This window comes from Trachemys scripta, chromosome 1 (genome assembly GCF_013100865.1).
Source record: "Trachemys scripta elegans isolate TJP31775 chromosome 1, CAS_Tse_1.0, whole genome shotgun sequence".
Lineage (NCBI taxonomy): Eukaryota > Metazoa > Chordata > Testudines > Emydidae > Trachemys > Trachemys scripta.
The window spans coordinates 333114902-333133202 of record NC_048298.1 but is presented as its reverse complement, the minus strand read 5'-3'; the positions used below and the strand labels follow the sequence as shown (position 1 = coordinate 333133202).

Genomic DNA, 18301 nt, shown 5'->3' with positions numbered 1-18301 from the left:
TAAAATGTCAGTGGTTGCCAGTACGTTCCCATTGCTTCTAAAACTGCCGAAGCTGAGCCAGGGTAGCAATGTTGGGGAAGCTAAAACTCCAGAGGGCAAAGCCTTGTTTACTTTAGGACGTGTATTCGTTCTCCCTAAGTTTCGAAGCCAAGAAGACGCACCTGATTACTGTGCTTTGGGGAACAGGTGGGCCATGGTTTTTAGCTGCTAGGTTCTTATACTGAATAGCAAAAGTAATAAACGGCTTCCTCCAATTCATCCCTTCTCACCGTAATAACTTCTGACATTGCAGCTTACCACTCAGTGGCTTAAATAATTTAAGATGCAGCCCAGGCTGGGTGGGGTCACTTTGTCCCCTAGCAGGAAAGGAGTCAGACAGAATTGGACAAGAACTGGCTTCAGGGAAAGCAGCCACCTTTTCCCCCCATCTCCATGTGGGAAGTGAAGCCAGAAGGGCAGTGTACTAGATGGAAGATGGTGCCCAAGTCTTTACAGCTGCACCAGCCACTGCGCCTCTGGTTGTGGAGCTCAGCCATCTCTCCCCCTTTGTCCCCTCATGGGTGGGAAAGGAACAGAACATTGCACAGACATTACCAGTGCTGGAGTACAGTAAGAGGCCTTTGGGCTCAGCTTCTCCCCCCCTGCTGTCACCTCTGTAACAGCAGGGATCCCTACTCACAAGCCAGGCTGAGACTTCTAAGGAAAGCAGACCTACTTGGCCCATGTGAATAATAAGCAGTCGAGGCGGTAGGCCTTCTGGGGAGCCCATTTTTTGAACTCTGGGCCAATACTACCTTCCTTAAGTGACCCTGAAGGAGCACATGTGGGGGGAGGGGAGTGCCCCAGCTCCTTTTAGGGTTGGGAGATTCTAGCCCCGTGAAATATTTTCAGAGCAACCTCTGAGCTTGGTTTCACTCCCCCTCTGAAGCAGGATTATAGAAACAGATGTTTAATAGTAGGCTCTTCAGTCTATCAGAAAGGTGTAACACGATCCAGTGGCTGGAAGTTGAAGCTAAAGAAATTTGCCCTGGAAATGAGGTGTAAATTCTTAAGTGAAGGTAATTAACCACTGGAACAATTTTACCCTGGGTTGTGGAGGATTCTCCATCATTGACCATTTTTAAAATCTGCTCTAGGAATTTTTGGGAAAGTTCTATGGCCTGTTAGACAGGAGGTCAGATCTATGTATCTATGAAATTAACTTCTCTCTCCCTGGACCTTTTCCCCCCTGCTCCCCTCGCTCCGATCAGGGTTCTATATAGGAAATTGAAGCAAACACAGTGATAAGGATACACACATTCGTTGTGTCAGGCAAGTGAGTCATAGGCCTGTGCTGAGGATGTTGGGTATAAGGTTTCATCTCAGAAGAATGTTAATAGAGATGAAGATGGATGTAATGAGAAAACAAGTGTTGCCACAGAACCACCCAAACAAAAACCAAGTTAGTGGCGTCTGTTGGGGATTCTGATCTCTCACGTGCATGCTTCAGTGATAGAGTTCATCATACCTATACAGTAATCTAGCTATGCCCTCTGCATTTCATCTTATTTTCTGTCAAATGTAGTTCCAATTGTATATTCTTCACTTGTGGTACTGATAAATGCAGAGATTTGGATATCTTTCTGTTTATTTTATTTTTTTTATTTTATTTTATTTTATTTTTAAATTCCTGATTCACTTCAGGGAATTGGTACCTGAAAGAGCATGGTATCCACCAGCTAGAACACACCAATTGATTGAGATCTCGGAGCACTGCTCCTTCCATGGAAAACAGACCTGTTCTCGTCACTACGGTCAACGTGTCTGTTTTCGTAATTTGGAAGAATGCAGTTAGCCCTATCATAGAGAGATGCATATCATATGCTTCTGTCCTGGCTGGACCAAAGTTTCTTATTTCTATGTACATGACCAGTCATGATCACCCAATATTTGCATGGCAGAAGTTTGATTAATATAGTGGCTCCAGAAAGCTTACTTATCAGTCAGCTTGGTGGGCTGGTGGTCGACCTCTTTGCATCTGGAAACAGTAAATAAAGTACCCTGTGTCCTGTGTCAGAACCTGGGATGTGAGGTGGTGAGTGACCTCCTGCAAAACTGGGCCGGGTCCCTGCTATGGCTTACAATCTTTGCTGCTGCTCCTTAGGACAATGCAAAAAATAGGGGAATGAGAGAGCAGTAGTGATACTGCTGCTTATGCCATTCTGACTGAAGAGGCTATGACTTTTGGGACTGATTGAGCTAACCCTGGATCTTTGGATGGATCTGAGGTCTCCTACTGGAAAACCAGACTGGTTTAAAATGAATACTTGGATAAAGTACTCGTGGATCCCAAAAGAAAATGAAACAATATTTATTCTTTCTTCAACGAAGCTGAATCAAAATGATTATGGCAATATTTTGCAATTTCAACAACATTTTTCCTTTTTTTTCCTGGCGTTGTACTTAAATCTTTGGCTAAAATATGCATCAGATGAAGACTGCACTGATACAAGTTTCAGGTTCCCTTCGTTATCTTCTTTTGGGTTTCTTCTCATCCACATTTACAGCATTGTCTGATAAAGCTGGACATCTGAATTTTTAAATTTGTTACAGCTTTTACTGCTACTTTTAAGTATACTGGTGTATGGGCATTTCTTGTTGTACCAATTGTTGCTATAAGTTAGACAAACCCATCTTCTGTTGTCACAGAAGCATATATTACTGGATCATTGTGTACATTGCTCCACCCACCAAGACTCAGATTAAAGAATTTCCCTTCAATGTTTTTTGCACAGTGTTCAATTTCCTCTTTCCAGCAATGTGTGCTCTGCCATGTGGAGAGTAGCCTGGTCATAGGGATTGAACTATGTCAATGAAATGTTTCATCTGAACAAGATGAAAGGGAGAATTTGAATTGAGCAATCTCTTCATCTGTGGAGTCTTGCTGGAATTTACTGGTCCTGATTATGAACACCTCCATGGGCTTTACTGGATGAGGACTTTTTTTTTTTTTTTAAATATACACAGGTCATTTTACTGTCTGATGTATATTTAGTTGCAGCCCTGCTGGTTGTACTAGCAGATTACTCTGACGTTTGTTGACGTTGCTGTTGGTGGACATTCATAACCCCTTATGTCCAAAGCTGGACCCTGAAACAAAATGGACTAAAGAAAAATCCATCACTGAGTATTATTCAGTGCTCTCATTTGAAAAATAAGATTGTAAATGAGATTCCTCCTCCTGAAACTGTTTGTATTACTATTTATTTAGTCTAAATCCAGCTTTACAGAGAAAATAATAAATCCATAATTATCTAAATCAGGGGTTCTCAAACTGGGGTTTGTGACCCCTCAGAGGGTCACAAGCTGCCAGCCTCCACCTCAAACCCCACTTTGCCACCAGCATTTATAATGGTGTTAAATATGTAAAAAAGTTGTTTTTAATTTAAAAGGGGGGGTTGCACACAAGAGACTTGCTGTGTGAAAGGGGTCACCAGTACAAAAGTTTGAGAACCACTGACCTAAATCTATTTAACCCCTTATCTCTAGCAACAAACCAAACAGTTTGAAGACATTTAAAAATATTAAAAGTCATAAAGTCTAAACTTTAAACAGGAAATTTCACCTTGGATGTTTGATTATATTGAGTGATAAAAATAATTTCAGAAGTCCAGCAGTAACAGTAAAAATGTAACTGATAACTACTCCAACAAAGTAATATACCAATTATATTTTGAAATTCGTAAGTAACCTACCCAGAACACAAATTTATGACAGTCTGTTATCATTTACTAGAGTAGTAAGACATGGTAGGAAGGACACACACATGGTGTAAAAATAAGTTTTTACTAAAGGTCGATCCAGATTAAGACATGTCCACATCCTTGTCTTTAAAGCCACTGCCTTTTGAGGAGTATCTTTCATAACGTTTCATTCTGAAAACTAGGCCTTTCATTTTTGTTGCACTATTTACATTTGGAAAGTATTCCTTTTTCACCCAGAGGTACAGGAACTCCTTGAAACTATTCCCACACAGGGTGACTTTTCCAGCCTGCAGCCATGGCCGGTTTTTTCCCCTCCAGTTCCCAGGTGTTGAAATCAGCGCACTTGGCGCCACTCTTTTTATATAAAAAAAAAAAAAAAAAAAAAAAAGCTGTCCTTTCTTCCTGCAGTGCCCTGCTTTGACACAAGTGTTATTCCTTTCTGGTTGCACTATGGTGACCAGACAGCAAGTGTGAAAAATCAGGACGGGATGGGGGGTAATAGGAGCCTATATAAGAAAAAGACCCAAAAATCGGGACTGTCCCTATAAAATCAGGACATCTGGTCCCCCTAGGTTGCACACGCTGCTTCTTTTCCTTTGTTACAGAACTCCCCTGCCCCTTCCCTTCCCCCCAGGAAAAAAAACAAGAACTAACAATCCAAGACTTCTGCTTGTGTAACCCATGTGCCTCTTTGCACTGCAGTATTTTATTTGTTTAGCGACAGTGAGGCAGTTGAGAAATTAATGGATTTCTGCTTATTTGTGTCTCTGCCTGTGTACATGTGCAAGAAGACAGAGCAAGGCTCTGCCCAGACCCATCCAGAAATAAGGGCTGGTAGTTACTGGGCAGATCAGTGTTCTAGCATGAGATGGAGAGTAAGTTGCCGTGGTGAACGGAGTTTCAAGGGAGAAGCCATAAAACAAGAGTGTAAGACCACTCAGGTGGGCTCAGTGGATGATCCTGATGAGATACATTATGGTGTCCCCTGGAGTCCAGAGGCCCAATCCCAGTGCCTGTGATGACTTTGCCAGTCTCTTGCACCTAGTAGCACAATCCCGGGATCCTCCACAGGATCAAGTCCTTAATATAATACATGACCTATTGTGCCATAATTATAAAGCTTAACCTCAGATGGTTTTTCCCGTGATTCTTTCTTTATGGAGAAAAGCAGCCTTTAACTCAGTTTTTTTTTTGATTGAGGCTCATGGATACAACTTTTTTTTTAATCAAATGTGTTAAGAGATTACTGTAAGCTTAGGCCTTAATGTATGTTGTATTAAATTCAGATTTAATTTTAAATGGGCTTCTTTTAAAAAAGAAACTTACAATTTAAATAAAAATCATTTTTTTAAAATTGGGTTTTATCTGCTCTGAATGCCATTTCCTTTCTTTTAACCAAAAAATCTTACTTGAAGAAAGATTTTCAGGTAAACACAGATACATTTTTCCTGTTCCTTATGATTTTTGACTCTGGCTACTGTTGATTTGAATCCTAGGAGTGGGTGCTTACCCGCCTCACCTCAAGATAGCTTTTTCCACTCAACAGGAAATAATCTTACGTTCTGGATTGTCACCCCTTGAATATTTTGCATTTTCATAGCACATTTCATCCAAGAGTCCAAGTTTCAGCAGCCTACACTTCACCTCTGTGCCCCAGCACGCTTCTTCTATAAAGTACCTTCCTTAAGGTCACACAGGAAGTCAATGTTAGTGCCAGGAATAGAACCGAGGTCTTCAGACTCCATCCTTCCTCTTCCCATCACTACTCCTTTCTGCTTCTTCAGCCAGCTCAAATTGCAAGATCATTGTCACATTTCTAAAGCAGTCGGGTGATGGTGAGGTTAATTATGAAGCAGAAAAATCTGTTGGATGTCGTAGGACAGAAAGGAAATGAAGCAAAAGTAAATGACATTTTAACGGGGCTTTTGTAAAATATATTCTTTTAAATTGGCTGGAGTCTGGCAGGAGCTTCCTAGAATCTAGTCTCTGGACAAATGTAAAGAAATGTTTATACAGGCTTTGTATTTTTATTTAATATCTGTTTAATAGAAGTCTTATTTTTAATAGTGGGGCTGGGTGTTTGCAATTTGGATATCCCATATCTCTCTTGTTGCCAAAAAAGCTTTGTTCTATTTTTTAAATCCCTAGTGTCAATACTCTGTTTAAATAAATTTAGTGTAAACTAAGGTTGTTTTGGCAAATCTGACTTTCAGTATATTTATTTCTCTTGTGAGAGAGAGCTGTAGCATGTGTAACTATTGTATTTAGTCTGGGTAGTCATGGCTGACAACCAAGAATTCAAATACTGTACATAAAAGTTCAAAAACAACAGAGATAGAAAGAAGAGAACAAAAAATTGGAACAATCCAAAAAATTGGATAATCTTTCAAACAGAATTAATCACATCTATGCATCAAAGAAGTAAATGTCTAATAAAATCAGAAATCTCATCTGAACGCAAATCCATAGCAAGTATAAAAGAAAAGATTACCAGTCTACAAAATAAAAGCTATGGTCTAACAATTGCGACAACCCTAAATAGCCTCCAAACACAGAGAGGAAAATGAATAGCAGATTGCTCTCTGTGACAAATTTCTTAAGAAAATAGATTGATAACCACAAATTTGTATCAACAGTGACTCCATGGAGTCATTGACATTGTATGGACTGTCAATACGCAAAGATCATTCACTCTTTAAAGTCTTGTGATCTTGCAACTAATTAGCACAAGTGCTCTGGTCTTAAGATATCCATAGCATGGTGAAAGGAGTCCAAAGACTTTGCAGATTGAGGGCCGTATTCTGCAATCCTCAGTTGACATCAGTACTCCACTAATGTCAGTGGATCTCCAGTATTAGGCCCAGAATTCACCATACATGCAAAAGAGATGAAATTATTTAGTCTTGCCTCCATACCTTGTTCACACTTCCAGTATGAAGCCTTGTGGCTAATCTAGAAACCAGTTCAAGAAAACAAACTAGTTCAGGCTTGAAAAAATTCAGACTGTGTGTGTGTGTGTGTACACTTTTTTTTTTTTTTTTTTAAATTGGCAATAATGGTTTGCTGAGAGGCCTAGTTAGCCCTGTTGCTGAGACGAGCAGAAGTAGTTTGGATTTCTACCAGAATGCTGGTATCTGGTTTAGGGAATCAGTCTTTGGGCTGGTCCACACTAACCCCCCAGTTCGAACTAAGATACGCAACTTCAGCTACGTGAATAACGTAGCTGAAGTCGAAGTATCTTAGTTCGAACTAGAAGGTACTTTACCGCGGGTCCACATGCGGCAGGCAGGCTCCCCCGTCGACTCCGCGTGCTCCTCTCGCGGAGCAGGAGTACCGGTGTCGACGGCGAGCACTTCCGGGATCGATTATCGCGTCTAGAGAAGACGCGATAAATCAATCCCAGAAGATCGATTGCTTACTGCCGAACCTGGAGGTAAGTATAGACGTACCCCTTGATTTTGGTTTCTGACTAGTAAAGGTCTCAAGTTTTGATTTTGTGTACTCACCCCATTCCCTCTTTTTTTTTTTTTTTTTTTCTTCCCCCTTTCCTTTTAGAAGGAAGAAAAAGGTGTTTCCTCTTCCACTCTCTAAAACATCCTGATTGCTGTGATAAGGGCTTGGGAAGAGGAATAAGGATTCAACTATTCTACCTCTTCAGACTACTTTTGGGTGGTCCTCCCCCCAATGTAGCTTTTCCAAAACACATGAAACTTGCATGATTTTGGAGAATTGCACTGCAGCTCACAGGGCCTAGAGTAACAGTAAAATGGTCGTTTTTTGTTAGTCACTCTACTGCTGCTTGACAAAGCTGAGTTGGTGCAGAGATACTGGAGAGCAATCTGCAGACGCTGAATAAGAACACAACCCTGGCTAAACTATTTATTTATTTATTTTTTTTTTTTTAAGCCTACATCCTGTGAAAACTGGCTCCGATCCCCTTGCTTCCAAAGGAATGTCTGGCCAGTGAACTTTGAAACCTTGAATTTAGTTTTTAAAGTGTTAATTCTAATAAAATCCAGAACAACCTAGGATGAGTCCTGCACAGGTTGATGACTTAAATATTTGGTGTTATACTGGTTGTATCAGGATCATTGTCTGTGTGATGTAGGACAGAGATGATGGCAGTTCCACTACTTTTCTGTAATGATAGACCAGAGGTGGGCAAACTACTGCCCGCAGGCCACATCTGGCCTGCAGGACCTTCCTGCCCGGCCCCTGAGCTCCTGGCCTGGGAGGCTAGCTCCGGGCCCCTCCCCTGGTGCCCCCTCACCCCTGCAGCTTCAGCACACCGCGCTGCCAGTGCAATGCTCTGGGCGGCCGGGCAGCACAGTTGTAGAGCCATGGCCTGACCCGGTGCTCTGGATGGCGCAGCTGTAACGCTGCCAGCCACCGGTGCTCTGTGCTGCGCGCTAAGGGGGCAGGGAGCTGGGTGGATTGGATAGAAGACAGGGGAGTTTGGGGTAGTGGTGGGGGTGTGGATAGGGGTCAGGGCAGTCAGAGGGCAGGGAATGGGGGTTTGGAATTGAATTGGGGCAGAGCTCCCGGGTGTTAGGAATGAGAGGGGGTTGGATGGGGTGGTAGAGGGCAGTCAGGGGTGGGGAAGTCTGGGAGTGGTCGGGGGCGGGTTGGATGGGGCAGGAGTCCCGGGGGGGCCATCAGGGAGCGATAAGCGGGGGGGGGGTTGGATAGGAGGCGGGGACTGGGCCACGCCTGGCTCTTTGGGGAGACACAGCCCCCCCCCCCCCCCCCCAGCTAGGCCTCCATACAATTTTGGGAAACCCGATGTGGCCGTCAGGCCACAAAGTTTGCCCACCCCTGTGATAGACTCTTCTCTGCAGAGAATTGAGTCTCATTGCTATGCTAGACACTTCCTAGAACATGAATCAGACCTCTTACGAATTTTCTGTAAAGACAATTCATGAGTTATTGTGATGCTGGTAAACTAAGTGCCAGCTCTGGCCAAAGCTGTAGGTGTTAGCTAAGAACTGACAAACTCAGTTGGAAACTGAATCAGCTCATTTGTATGTTAGTTTTGTTTAAAATAGGTATTGTCTTATAAGACTGTACTTAGTGTTAAGACTCTATGAATATATTAATCTCACTTGTAACATTCATATTCTGTGCTATAAGGAAATACATAAGTTTTGATTTACAACTTTGAAAATGTGTGCTCTGAACTTGTGAACCTAGGCATGGGAATTGTATCCCTCCTCCCCCCCCACCCCAACCCCCTCAGGACTGTCAAAAATTAAGTAGGCCATTATAAGACAGAAGTATTAATTGCCCCATCCACTCATGGCCAAGTGGCCAATGCCAGGTGCCCCAGAGTGAATGAACAGAACAGGTAATCATCAAGTGATCCATCCCCTGTTGCCCATTCCTAGCTTCTGGCAAACAGAAACTGGGGACACAATCTCTGCCCATCCTGGCTAATATAGCCATTGATGGGCCTATCCTCCATGAACTTACCTAGTTCCTTTTTGAACTCTTTTATAGTCTTGGCTTTCGCAACATCGTCTTGCAAAGTGTTCCACAGGTTGACTATGCGTTGTGTGAAGAAATACTTCCTTTTGTTTGTTTTAAACCTGCTGCCTATTGATTTCATTTGATGACCCATAAGTTTGTGTGTTATGAGGAGTAAATAACATTTCCATATTTACTTTCTCCACACCAGTCATGATTTTATAGACCTCTATAATATCCTCCCTTAGTAGTCTCTTTTCCAAGCTGTAAAGTCAGTTTTCTTTTAATCTCTCCTCATACGGAAGCTGTTCTGTACTCCTAATCCTTTTTCGTTGCCCTTTTCTATACCTTTTCCAATGCCAATATCTTTTTTGAGAGGGGGCGACAAGTTATGCATGAGGTATTCAAGATGTGGGTGTACCATGGATTTATATAGAGGCAATATGATATTTTCTGTCTTCTTATCTATCCCTTTTTGAATGATTCCCAACATTGTTTTTTGACTTCTGCTGCACAGTGAGTGGGTGTTTTCAGAGAACTATCCACAATGACTCCAAGATCTTTCTTGAGTAATAACAGCTAATTTAGACCCCATCATTTTATATGTATAGTTGGGATTATGTTTTCCAATGTGCATTACTTTGCATTTATCAACACTGAATTTCATCTGCCATTTTGTTGCCCAGCCACCCAGTTTTGTGAAGTCCCTTTGTAACTCTTTGCAGTCTGCTTTGGACTTGACTATCTTGAATAGTTTTGTATCATCTGCAAACTTTGCCACCTCATTGTTTACCCTCTTTTCTAGATCATTTATGAATATGTTGAACAGTACTGGTCCCAGTACAGACACCACTATTTACCTCTCTCCATTCTGAAAACTGACCATTTGTTCCTACCTTTTGTTTCCTATCTTTTTAACCAGTTACTGATCCAAGATCTAGGGTACCATTTGATCTGGGATAAGTGATTGGTCTCATGGGACTGGAAACAACCTGAGGGGGAAAATATATATATTGTGGCAAGGTAGACTGGAGAGCCTAAGGGGATTGTCTGTGTACTCTATGGTAAGACTGGTACAGTGATCCAGGAGTTCACATGTTGTTACCACTGGTGAAATCTAATTATAGAACATACTACTAGTTTGGGGTGTTGGCCCTGTTTTGGATAGTCTCTCCTGAGGTAGGCACTCACAGTCGTGAGTCTATTCCTAACAGTGTGACACTTCTAGCTAAATGGGTAGTTCCCTTCTTCCTTGGCATGGGGAAGAGGTGCACGTAACTTCCCCAATAATATTACTGTGAGTAGTGCACACCTCAACGCCTATAATTTATTTTATGGGAGTTCAATTGGAGTGTTACTGACAGGGAAATCCCTTACAACTTTAATTTTGGAAAGTTTAACTTCAGCTGTGGACAGAACCTTACTGTATAGCCTTTTTAAAAAACTCATAGACTTTAAGGTCAGAAGAGACCATTATGATCATCTAGTCTGACCTCCTGCACAACGCAGCCCACAGAATCTCATCCACCCACTCCTGTAACAAACCCCTAACCTATGCCTGAGTTACTGAAGTCCTCAAATCGTGGTTTAAAGACCTCAAGGTGCAGAGAATCCTCCAGCAAGTAACCCATGCCCCACGCTGCAGAGGAAGGCGAAAAACCTCCAGGGCCTCTGCCAATCTGCCCTGGAGGAAAATTCCTTCCTGACCCCAAATATGGCGATCAGTTAAACCCTGAGCATGTGGGCAAGACTCACCAGCCAGCACCTAGGAAAGCATTCTCTGTAGTAACTCGGATCCCACCCCATCTAACAAGGCAACACTTAATACACAAATCCTCTGTATTCATTGAGTGTGTGTACATACTTGCATACTGATACCTTACTTCAAATGGCACTGTTGTGAAGGCATCTGGGCAATCAAATATACCAATTAAGCCATTTTTATTTCTCACCACAAAGAAATGATTAGAATAGGTCTACCTGATATTTGGTTTAAAATTAAAGTCTCTCATTTAATATAAGCAGATTTGATTGTGGGACTGAATTGTCATATAGAATTATCCTGTGTAGCCATTTGAATAGGTCTGGAATAACTTGCATATAAATTCACCACCCTGAAAAAATATCCTGCTAAAGTACGTACTGGCTTAAGGAAGCCTGTATCAATATCTGCAGTGTTTATCGACCTTAATGTGGGCTTGAGATGACTATAAAACCTCTCAACATGAAAAATTCTGAAAGAGATTCTTGGCGGTTACTAATTGAAATATTGCACTATGTGTCTGAGAGCTATGGCTTTTAAAAAAATACTTTAAAAAAATGCATAATTTAGCCAGAGCTCTGCCAATGCATATTATTTTCAAAAGTGCCTAAGTCCTGTTTTCATTTTTCTACTTTTGAAAAACGGGACATAAATTGGATTCTGGCTCCTAAGTCACTTAGGTACTTTTGAAAATTTTACTCAGTATCTTCGTTGATGATGTAGAAAACTGAATACAACAGCCCATTTTTAGTATGATACCAATTTGCAAGGAGCAGCAAATGCCAGCAAAGATTTGAAAGAAGAAAATACAAAGGGGCCCAGAATGAACTGAAGTTAAGCAGAAAAGAACTAAAGGGGATTGAAGCTAGGGGGGAAATGCAGTATTCTATATCTTTTTCTGTGGGCTTGTGTACACTTAAAATGCTGTAGCGGTTCAGTTGCACTGCTTCAGTGAAGACACTACCTGTGCTGACAGGAGGGGGGCTCTCCTGTCAGTGTAGGTAAACCACCTCCCTGAAAGGTGGCCGCTAGGGAGAAGGGAGAATTCTCACATTGATGTACTGCTGTCTACACTGAGTGTTAGGTGGGCGTAACTGCATTGCTCAGGGGTGTGGATTTCAGTTAGACTCAACTAATTCCCTAGTATAGACCAGGCCTCCTCTGTCTGTAACTAGTGGGTGGGTGGGTGGGGGGTGGCGGGGAGAAGAAGTGATCCAGACCTTTGAAAAGGAGTAACCTGGAAACCAATGAAACTGAGACAGCAGAATCAATAGGACAGGAAATTAAATAGGAGTCTGCCCTATGATATGGCAGCAAAATAAGCCAATGCAATTTTGAACTGTATAGTCATCTCATCACTGGAACGTCTCTGTGTACCTATGCGACATAAATAACTGGAAAATGGTGTTCGTTTCTGGGCATCTTAATCCTAGGCACACATTGATAAATTGCACTGAATTCAGAGAAACCCTGTAGAAACAGGGTTCTGGAGGAATTGTTTCTTGGGGGGAGATTTAAAAGGAATCAAATGTGTAGCTTGACTGAAAGGATTGGACAGCAAAATCTGCAAATACTTTGAAGAATAAACAAAAGAATTTTAAAGGAATTATTTAGCATAAGATTGAAATGAGGATTCATACCACAGAAGATAGAAGGGGGAGGATATAGATCAAGATCAAAAGCAAATGCTAGTGAGCTTGTTGGATTAAATCAGTTCCTATGCACTGAAGACAGAACTGGGAATAGGCTTTTTTATGTAGGAACTTTGCATGACAGGAATGTGAACAGTCTGAACTCTAATTGAGAACTCAGCTTAACTGTACAGAATTTCATGTGGGTCAGGAAGTTATCTGTGTCCTACAGAGTCCATGACTCTGGGAAGCAGGCATGCTTGGTTTTCCTGTCTGCTCTCATTACCACATGGAGCTCCTCAGCTTGCTGGGGACTTGGCTCCCTCTTCTAGTGGTGTGTATTTGTGACCTTTCTTCATAAGTATCCCTTCAGCTGCCCAGGGCAGTTGAATTCTGAGCTAGCTGTGGGTATGCTGGTATGTAAAGTTTGAACACGAGACTATATATTGTGCATGTTGAAATTTAACACAGCTGCTTCCATTGTGGAGAGCCAAACTGTTTTGAAGAATGCTAATAACTATTTGGATATTTGTAAAAGAAAACTAGTATTTTAGATTTATTAAAATATTATGAAAGCTGGAAGTGGTTCCTTTCATCAGTCTCCCCACATTTCTAAAAGGAATAATGCCCGGTTGCTTAGAATGGAGATAAAGGTGGGGGAAAGTTACAGGGTAACAAACTTTAATCTGTGTGTCTTTATTAGGACAAGTCTTCTAAAATTAATGGAGCAATTACTGGTGCAGACTAATGCTATGATCTTCAAGATGCATTGTAGTCCAATATAGATAAACTTCGTTTTAATATGTAAAGTCCTTGGTATAAACAGGTCTCTGGGAGTTGACTCTCTGGATCAAGAGCTGTAGATGGTCATTTATTATTTATATGGCATATGCAATCTGGTCAAGCCAAACCACAGCGTTCTTATCAACAGTGTTTAGGGCACAAACACCTCCGGGGAGCGGAGTCATTTTGCAATCCTCAGCAATACGCGTCATAGTGTGTCTCTGCCAACACTGACAAGTGGACTGTCTCTAAAATGCCACCAAAATTCTACTGCAGCCACTTCTCCAGCTCTCTAAGTATTCTGTGTGAGCTGCAAGTGTAAAACTGCAGACTCCTGGGACAGGTGGAGCTACTGTAATTAGTGTGAACATGTGTCAGGAAATCCTGACTTCAAAATGCTAACCAACTGGGTTTAGTCTTTATGAGTAAGTAGAGAGTAGTATTGAGGTGATTGATAGTAAAAAGTGTAAGGAAGATTGGCTTTACAAATGCAGCACTAAATCCTGTTCTTAAAATCTCTAAGAATGTAGTTCAAGCAATTACCCATTAATGCAAAAAATTTAAGAAAACTTGGTTTAGAGAGGTTGTGGAAAATTTGTTCTCTATAGAGCTATCTCAAACTTACAGTGCAATGGCAGTTACAATACCGTAGTGGAGAATACTAAAACTGATGACAGTGGTTTAGTTGAAAATGAATACAAATACCCTTCAGAGGTTCATTCTCTCACCTCCATGTATTAGAAATTTCTGAGATTCAGCATGAGCGATGCACTTCATGTGTGGGACATGCCATAGTCTTCTTTTGATCAATGTCAGTCATTTCATAATTGGACTTCTTGGTTAAAGGCACTATGGCAGTGGCACGTTTCTCACTGCAGGGTAGCACCTTTCCATATAAAGTTATCACCACCTGAAAACAGGGAAACAACATATTCTATCAACATAAGCTATTAAATTACAGTTATGTGGGAAAAAAGTGGCCAACAGCTCAGCACTGCATCCAGACTTGACAGTTGTGTTCACCTACACTGGATTTCTGATGATCATCTCTCCACGGCTTCACATCCCAGGAACTATCCTCTGGTCAAGAATTAAGCTAGTTCTCTCTCAAGTTCCAGTCAATGGCACTTGTGTAGCTGTTTTCTCACTGCCGTTCTGTATTTAAGCATGTCATGCCACAGGAGCTGAGTGCACTGCTAGTTCAGAAGCAAAAGTTCAAACTAGAATCTCTAGCTGTACTTCTTTTGGGATAACAATCGACACCGCTGGCACGACCTGTCTAAAACAAGCTACGGTACAAACGTCATTATGCATTAATTATGGCCATGAATCACTTGTATTTCGGAACTCACGAGCATTCCCACACCACCACTATTTCAGGCTGCTTTGTGTTTTGGCAATACTGACTTTGTATTTTATGAGTAAATTGAGATCCTTACTGTAAGCATAGTCTCACCTTGAAATCTTGTTTAGGTGGATTCTGTTTTGAATATGATGATTTATATGAAGCCACATTGTTCCTCAGCCAGTTAAATCATGGAAGTGTAGGGTTGGAAGGGACCTCTAGAGTAATCTATTCCATCCCCTTGCACTGAGGCAGGACCAAGTATACCTACACCATCCCTGACAGATTTGTCTTTTTAAAAAACAAAACAAAAAACAACTCCAATGATAGGGCTCTTAAGTGGCTCCCAGACTCATGGGTTGGGATTTCCAAAGGAACCTAAAGGGAACTGAGCACTGAACTCCCCTTTGAATCCTTTGGAAACTCCTCCTGTGCCTTATGAGAGCATGGAGTATTGGAAATTTCCCATGTTCTGTTCCCTTGACAGATTAAAGCTAATGCACCTTATTCTCAATCGCCTTGCACCCCATGTAAATGCTTATATGTGTGCAAAGTGGATATAAAATGCTGCTGTTCTGCAGGGTCCTTTCTGAGCCAAATTGATAAGATGAACAATCTTGTAAAGCAAATGTTTTCTCATAGTCATAAGTACGGCCCCAGGTGGTGTTTATTGGTTGTTTTATAGTATTGGTGAATTAATTAAAGCTGAATTATGTGCCTTATGAGAAGTATTTGACATGTTTATCTTTTCAGAGTCCGCTCCTCTTCTCCCGAATAGTATTGAAAATGCTAGATTCCCCTATGGTACTTCCTAGTGCTCTGGGAAGGAGTATCTAAGCTTGTTTTGCTATTAAATTCCTTCACAGTTCTTTTAACTTCTAGTTAAAAATTGATTCAGCAGTATGTGGTGAGTGCCTAACTCCCCTCCTGCTCCTATTAGCCAGATTGAGGGGTGCTGAAAATGTAATAACCATCCCATAATATCCTTATCTTCATACTTCCAGTCACCTGTGGCATAGTGGGGGCTCCCCTGTGACAGCCCATCATGTCCCACTTACCTGACCTCCTGTAGACTCTCTGAAGTTCTGTGGTGCGAGTCTCAACCTAGCTAATGAGGAGGACATTTGCCACACATGGCAGAGTTAAGACCATAGGGCTACATTTTGGACATCTAATTACAAAACCTTAAAGTCTAAAGAGACCATTTATATTCTTCCCCTTTTTCAAATAGGAGTCAGTAGTTTTGGGTTCATACTGCTTCTGCTGTTTGGAGTAACCGGTATATTCATTACAAGGGCACATTATATAAAAAAAAATATTTCATTCCTTCTATAACTTGTGTTTTATTTTCAGGCTTCATAGAGCCCAGTGTGCAATTAAACAGACTCAGGTAACTGTTCAGAAAATAGGAAGGGAGATTGAAGAAAAACTGAGACTTACATCCACAAGCAATGAACTGGTAGGCTTTGACATTCAACTTTGAAATCTTACTCTTGCAGACTTCCTTAAAAGAATGCAGTTAAATGATGCCCTATGGAGACACAAGCATCTTTTAAAGCTTCAGTGTAAAACACTCCTTACATTTAATACCCGCTATTTTGAATGGAAACTTATCTGGAAAGTGCAATGTATTGGATTTTGGATTATATCTACATTACTGGGGGGGGGGGGAAGAGGGGGAAATTAATAGGTCATTTAATGCTTTACACTGCTAGTGCGTAAACATCAACTGTATAATGAATACAAAACATTTGCCAGCAAAAATAAAATTTTAGAGATTGGGATTAATGATCTACCAGTGGAAAGTGTGGTGGTTTCTAGTTGATTGGGCTGAGTCTAATAATTGTTCTAATTTGCAGCCCAGTCTTTTGGGCTCAGTGCAATGCATGTAACAACTTTTCAGACACACAAATGAGGCATCCATTTTAAATATTAACTATGATTGTTATAGCTTTGTGCTCTCACTGGCTTTTAGAGAAAAGCAACATATTGGCACTAGTTTCTCTCTCAGAAGAGCTGAACTCAGTTCAGAGCTGAGAGCCAATATAGCCAAAATTGTTCATGGTGACTTCATTTAGAAATTTATATTGGCATCCATTGGCAGGCTCCTAGTGCCTTGTATCCATTTAAAAAAAGAAAGTCAATCATTTTGTGATGTGCTAGGTCTTGGACTGAGAATACTGAACTAATTTCAGTAAGTGCCTCAAACTAGGCTAAGGTTTTGACAAAATATGGAATATCCATGTTTAATCCGGTTTCTTAACTATATAGAGTGGGTGAAAACTAATTAATCATTTTACTCACGTGACAAACTATCTTCAGATCCAAAGGTTTGGTGTATATTTTGATGAGTGGCTGTTTCAAAATTTGGTTCATTGTCTTTAGTACTGATACCTTGTAGGCATGCAATGTTTCTAGCTGTCTTTCATAGGTTGTATGTACAAATATATTCCCTAAAGGTACAGATACTTCTATGCAAAGACATATATAAAATATATATACTGACCCAGTCAAAATGCTGCAGCTTCCCAACAGACTTGCGTGTTACATCAGACAAAGCCAGACTTGATAGGCTAGTTTCTGGGAAATGATGTTGTCTCCATTGATACCTTTTCCTCTGCTGCCCTCAAAGCGTATAATTGTGTGCATGTTCCCTTTTAAAAAAAAAAAATCAATTACTGAAAATCATATTCGTAACTATAATTTAGGCATGGTGTCTTGGCAACTTGTTAGCCCAATTTTTGGTGCTGCTGGGGAATGCACATAATTGAATCGGTTACTGTATTTAATTCAAGTAATCCTTTCAGTATATTTATTGATCAATTGTCTACTTTTTTTGATAGAAAAAAAAGAGTGAGTGTTTACAGTTGAAAATTTTGGTGCTTCGGCATGAGCTGGAGAGGCAGAAGAAGGCACTGGGTCGAGAGGTGGCCTTGCTGCATAAGGAACAAAATATGTTACTTAACAAAGGTGAGTGTAGAATGAAAGGAATTTTCCAGTGCCAGTATTCACAGTTCCCTATCCAAAAGGCCAAGTAGCCTGCTTTGAAAGCATTTAAACTGCTCCAAAAGTGATCCCACTTCATCTTATATAAGTAGCTGGATTCCCACTTTAAAGTTTGCAGGCCTATGTGATATCTTCAGTCCAAAAGGATTGCACTAAGGCCTTGGCTACACTTGGCAATTCACAGCGCTGCCATGGCAGCGCTGTGAAGCACAAGTGTAGTCGCGTCGCCAGCGCTGCGAGAGCTGTCTCGCAGCGCTGTAAGTACTCCACCTCTCAGAGGGGAGATAGGTATGTCTGCACTCGCTGCACTTGGGGGGGGGGGGCGTTTTCACACCCCTGAGCGCAGCAAGTTGCAGCGCTGTACAGCGCCAGTGTAGCCAAGGCCTTAGCTGTACAATCTCTGTAGTAAAAGAATTATCAAGTCACAGCATACCAGAGTGATTTCTCCTATGGAGATATACCTATCTTATAGAACTGGAAGGGACCCTGAAAGGTCATAGAGTCCAGCCCCCTGTCTTCACTAGCAGGACTAAGTACTGATTTTGCCCCAGATCCCCAAGTGGCCCCC

At 41.3% G+C, this 18301-nt stretch overlaps 1 protein-coding gene across 2 annotated transcripts in view; it reads left to right on the top strand.

Moving 5' to 3' along the window:
- UVRAG (UV radiation resistance associated) overlaps window positions 1-18301 on the top strand; it is a 128752-nt gene that overhangs the window by 48206 nt on the left and 62245 nt on the right. For both annotated transcript variants that reach the window (XM_034759150.1, XM_034759151.1), the window contains exons 7-8: window positions 16081-16186; window positions 17571-17697. In XM_034759150.1, the coding sequence (XP_034615041.1) occupies window positions 16081-16186; window positions 17571-17697 (233 nt within the window). The remainder of the gene's footprint in view (window positions 1-16080; window positions 16187-17570; window positions 17698-18301) is intronic.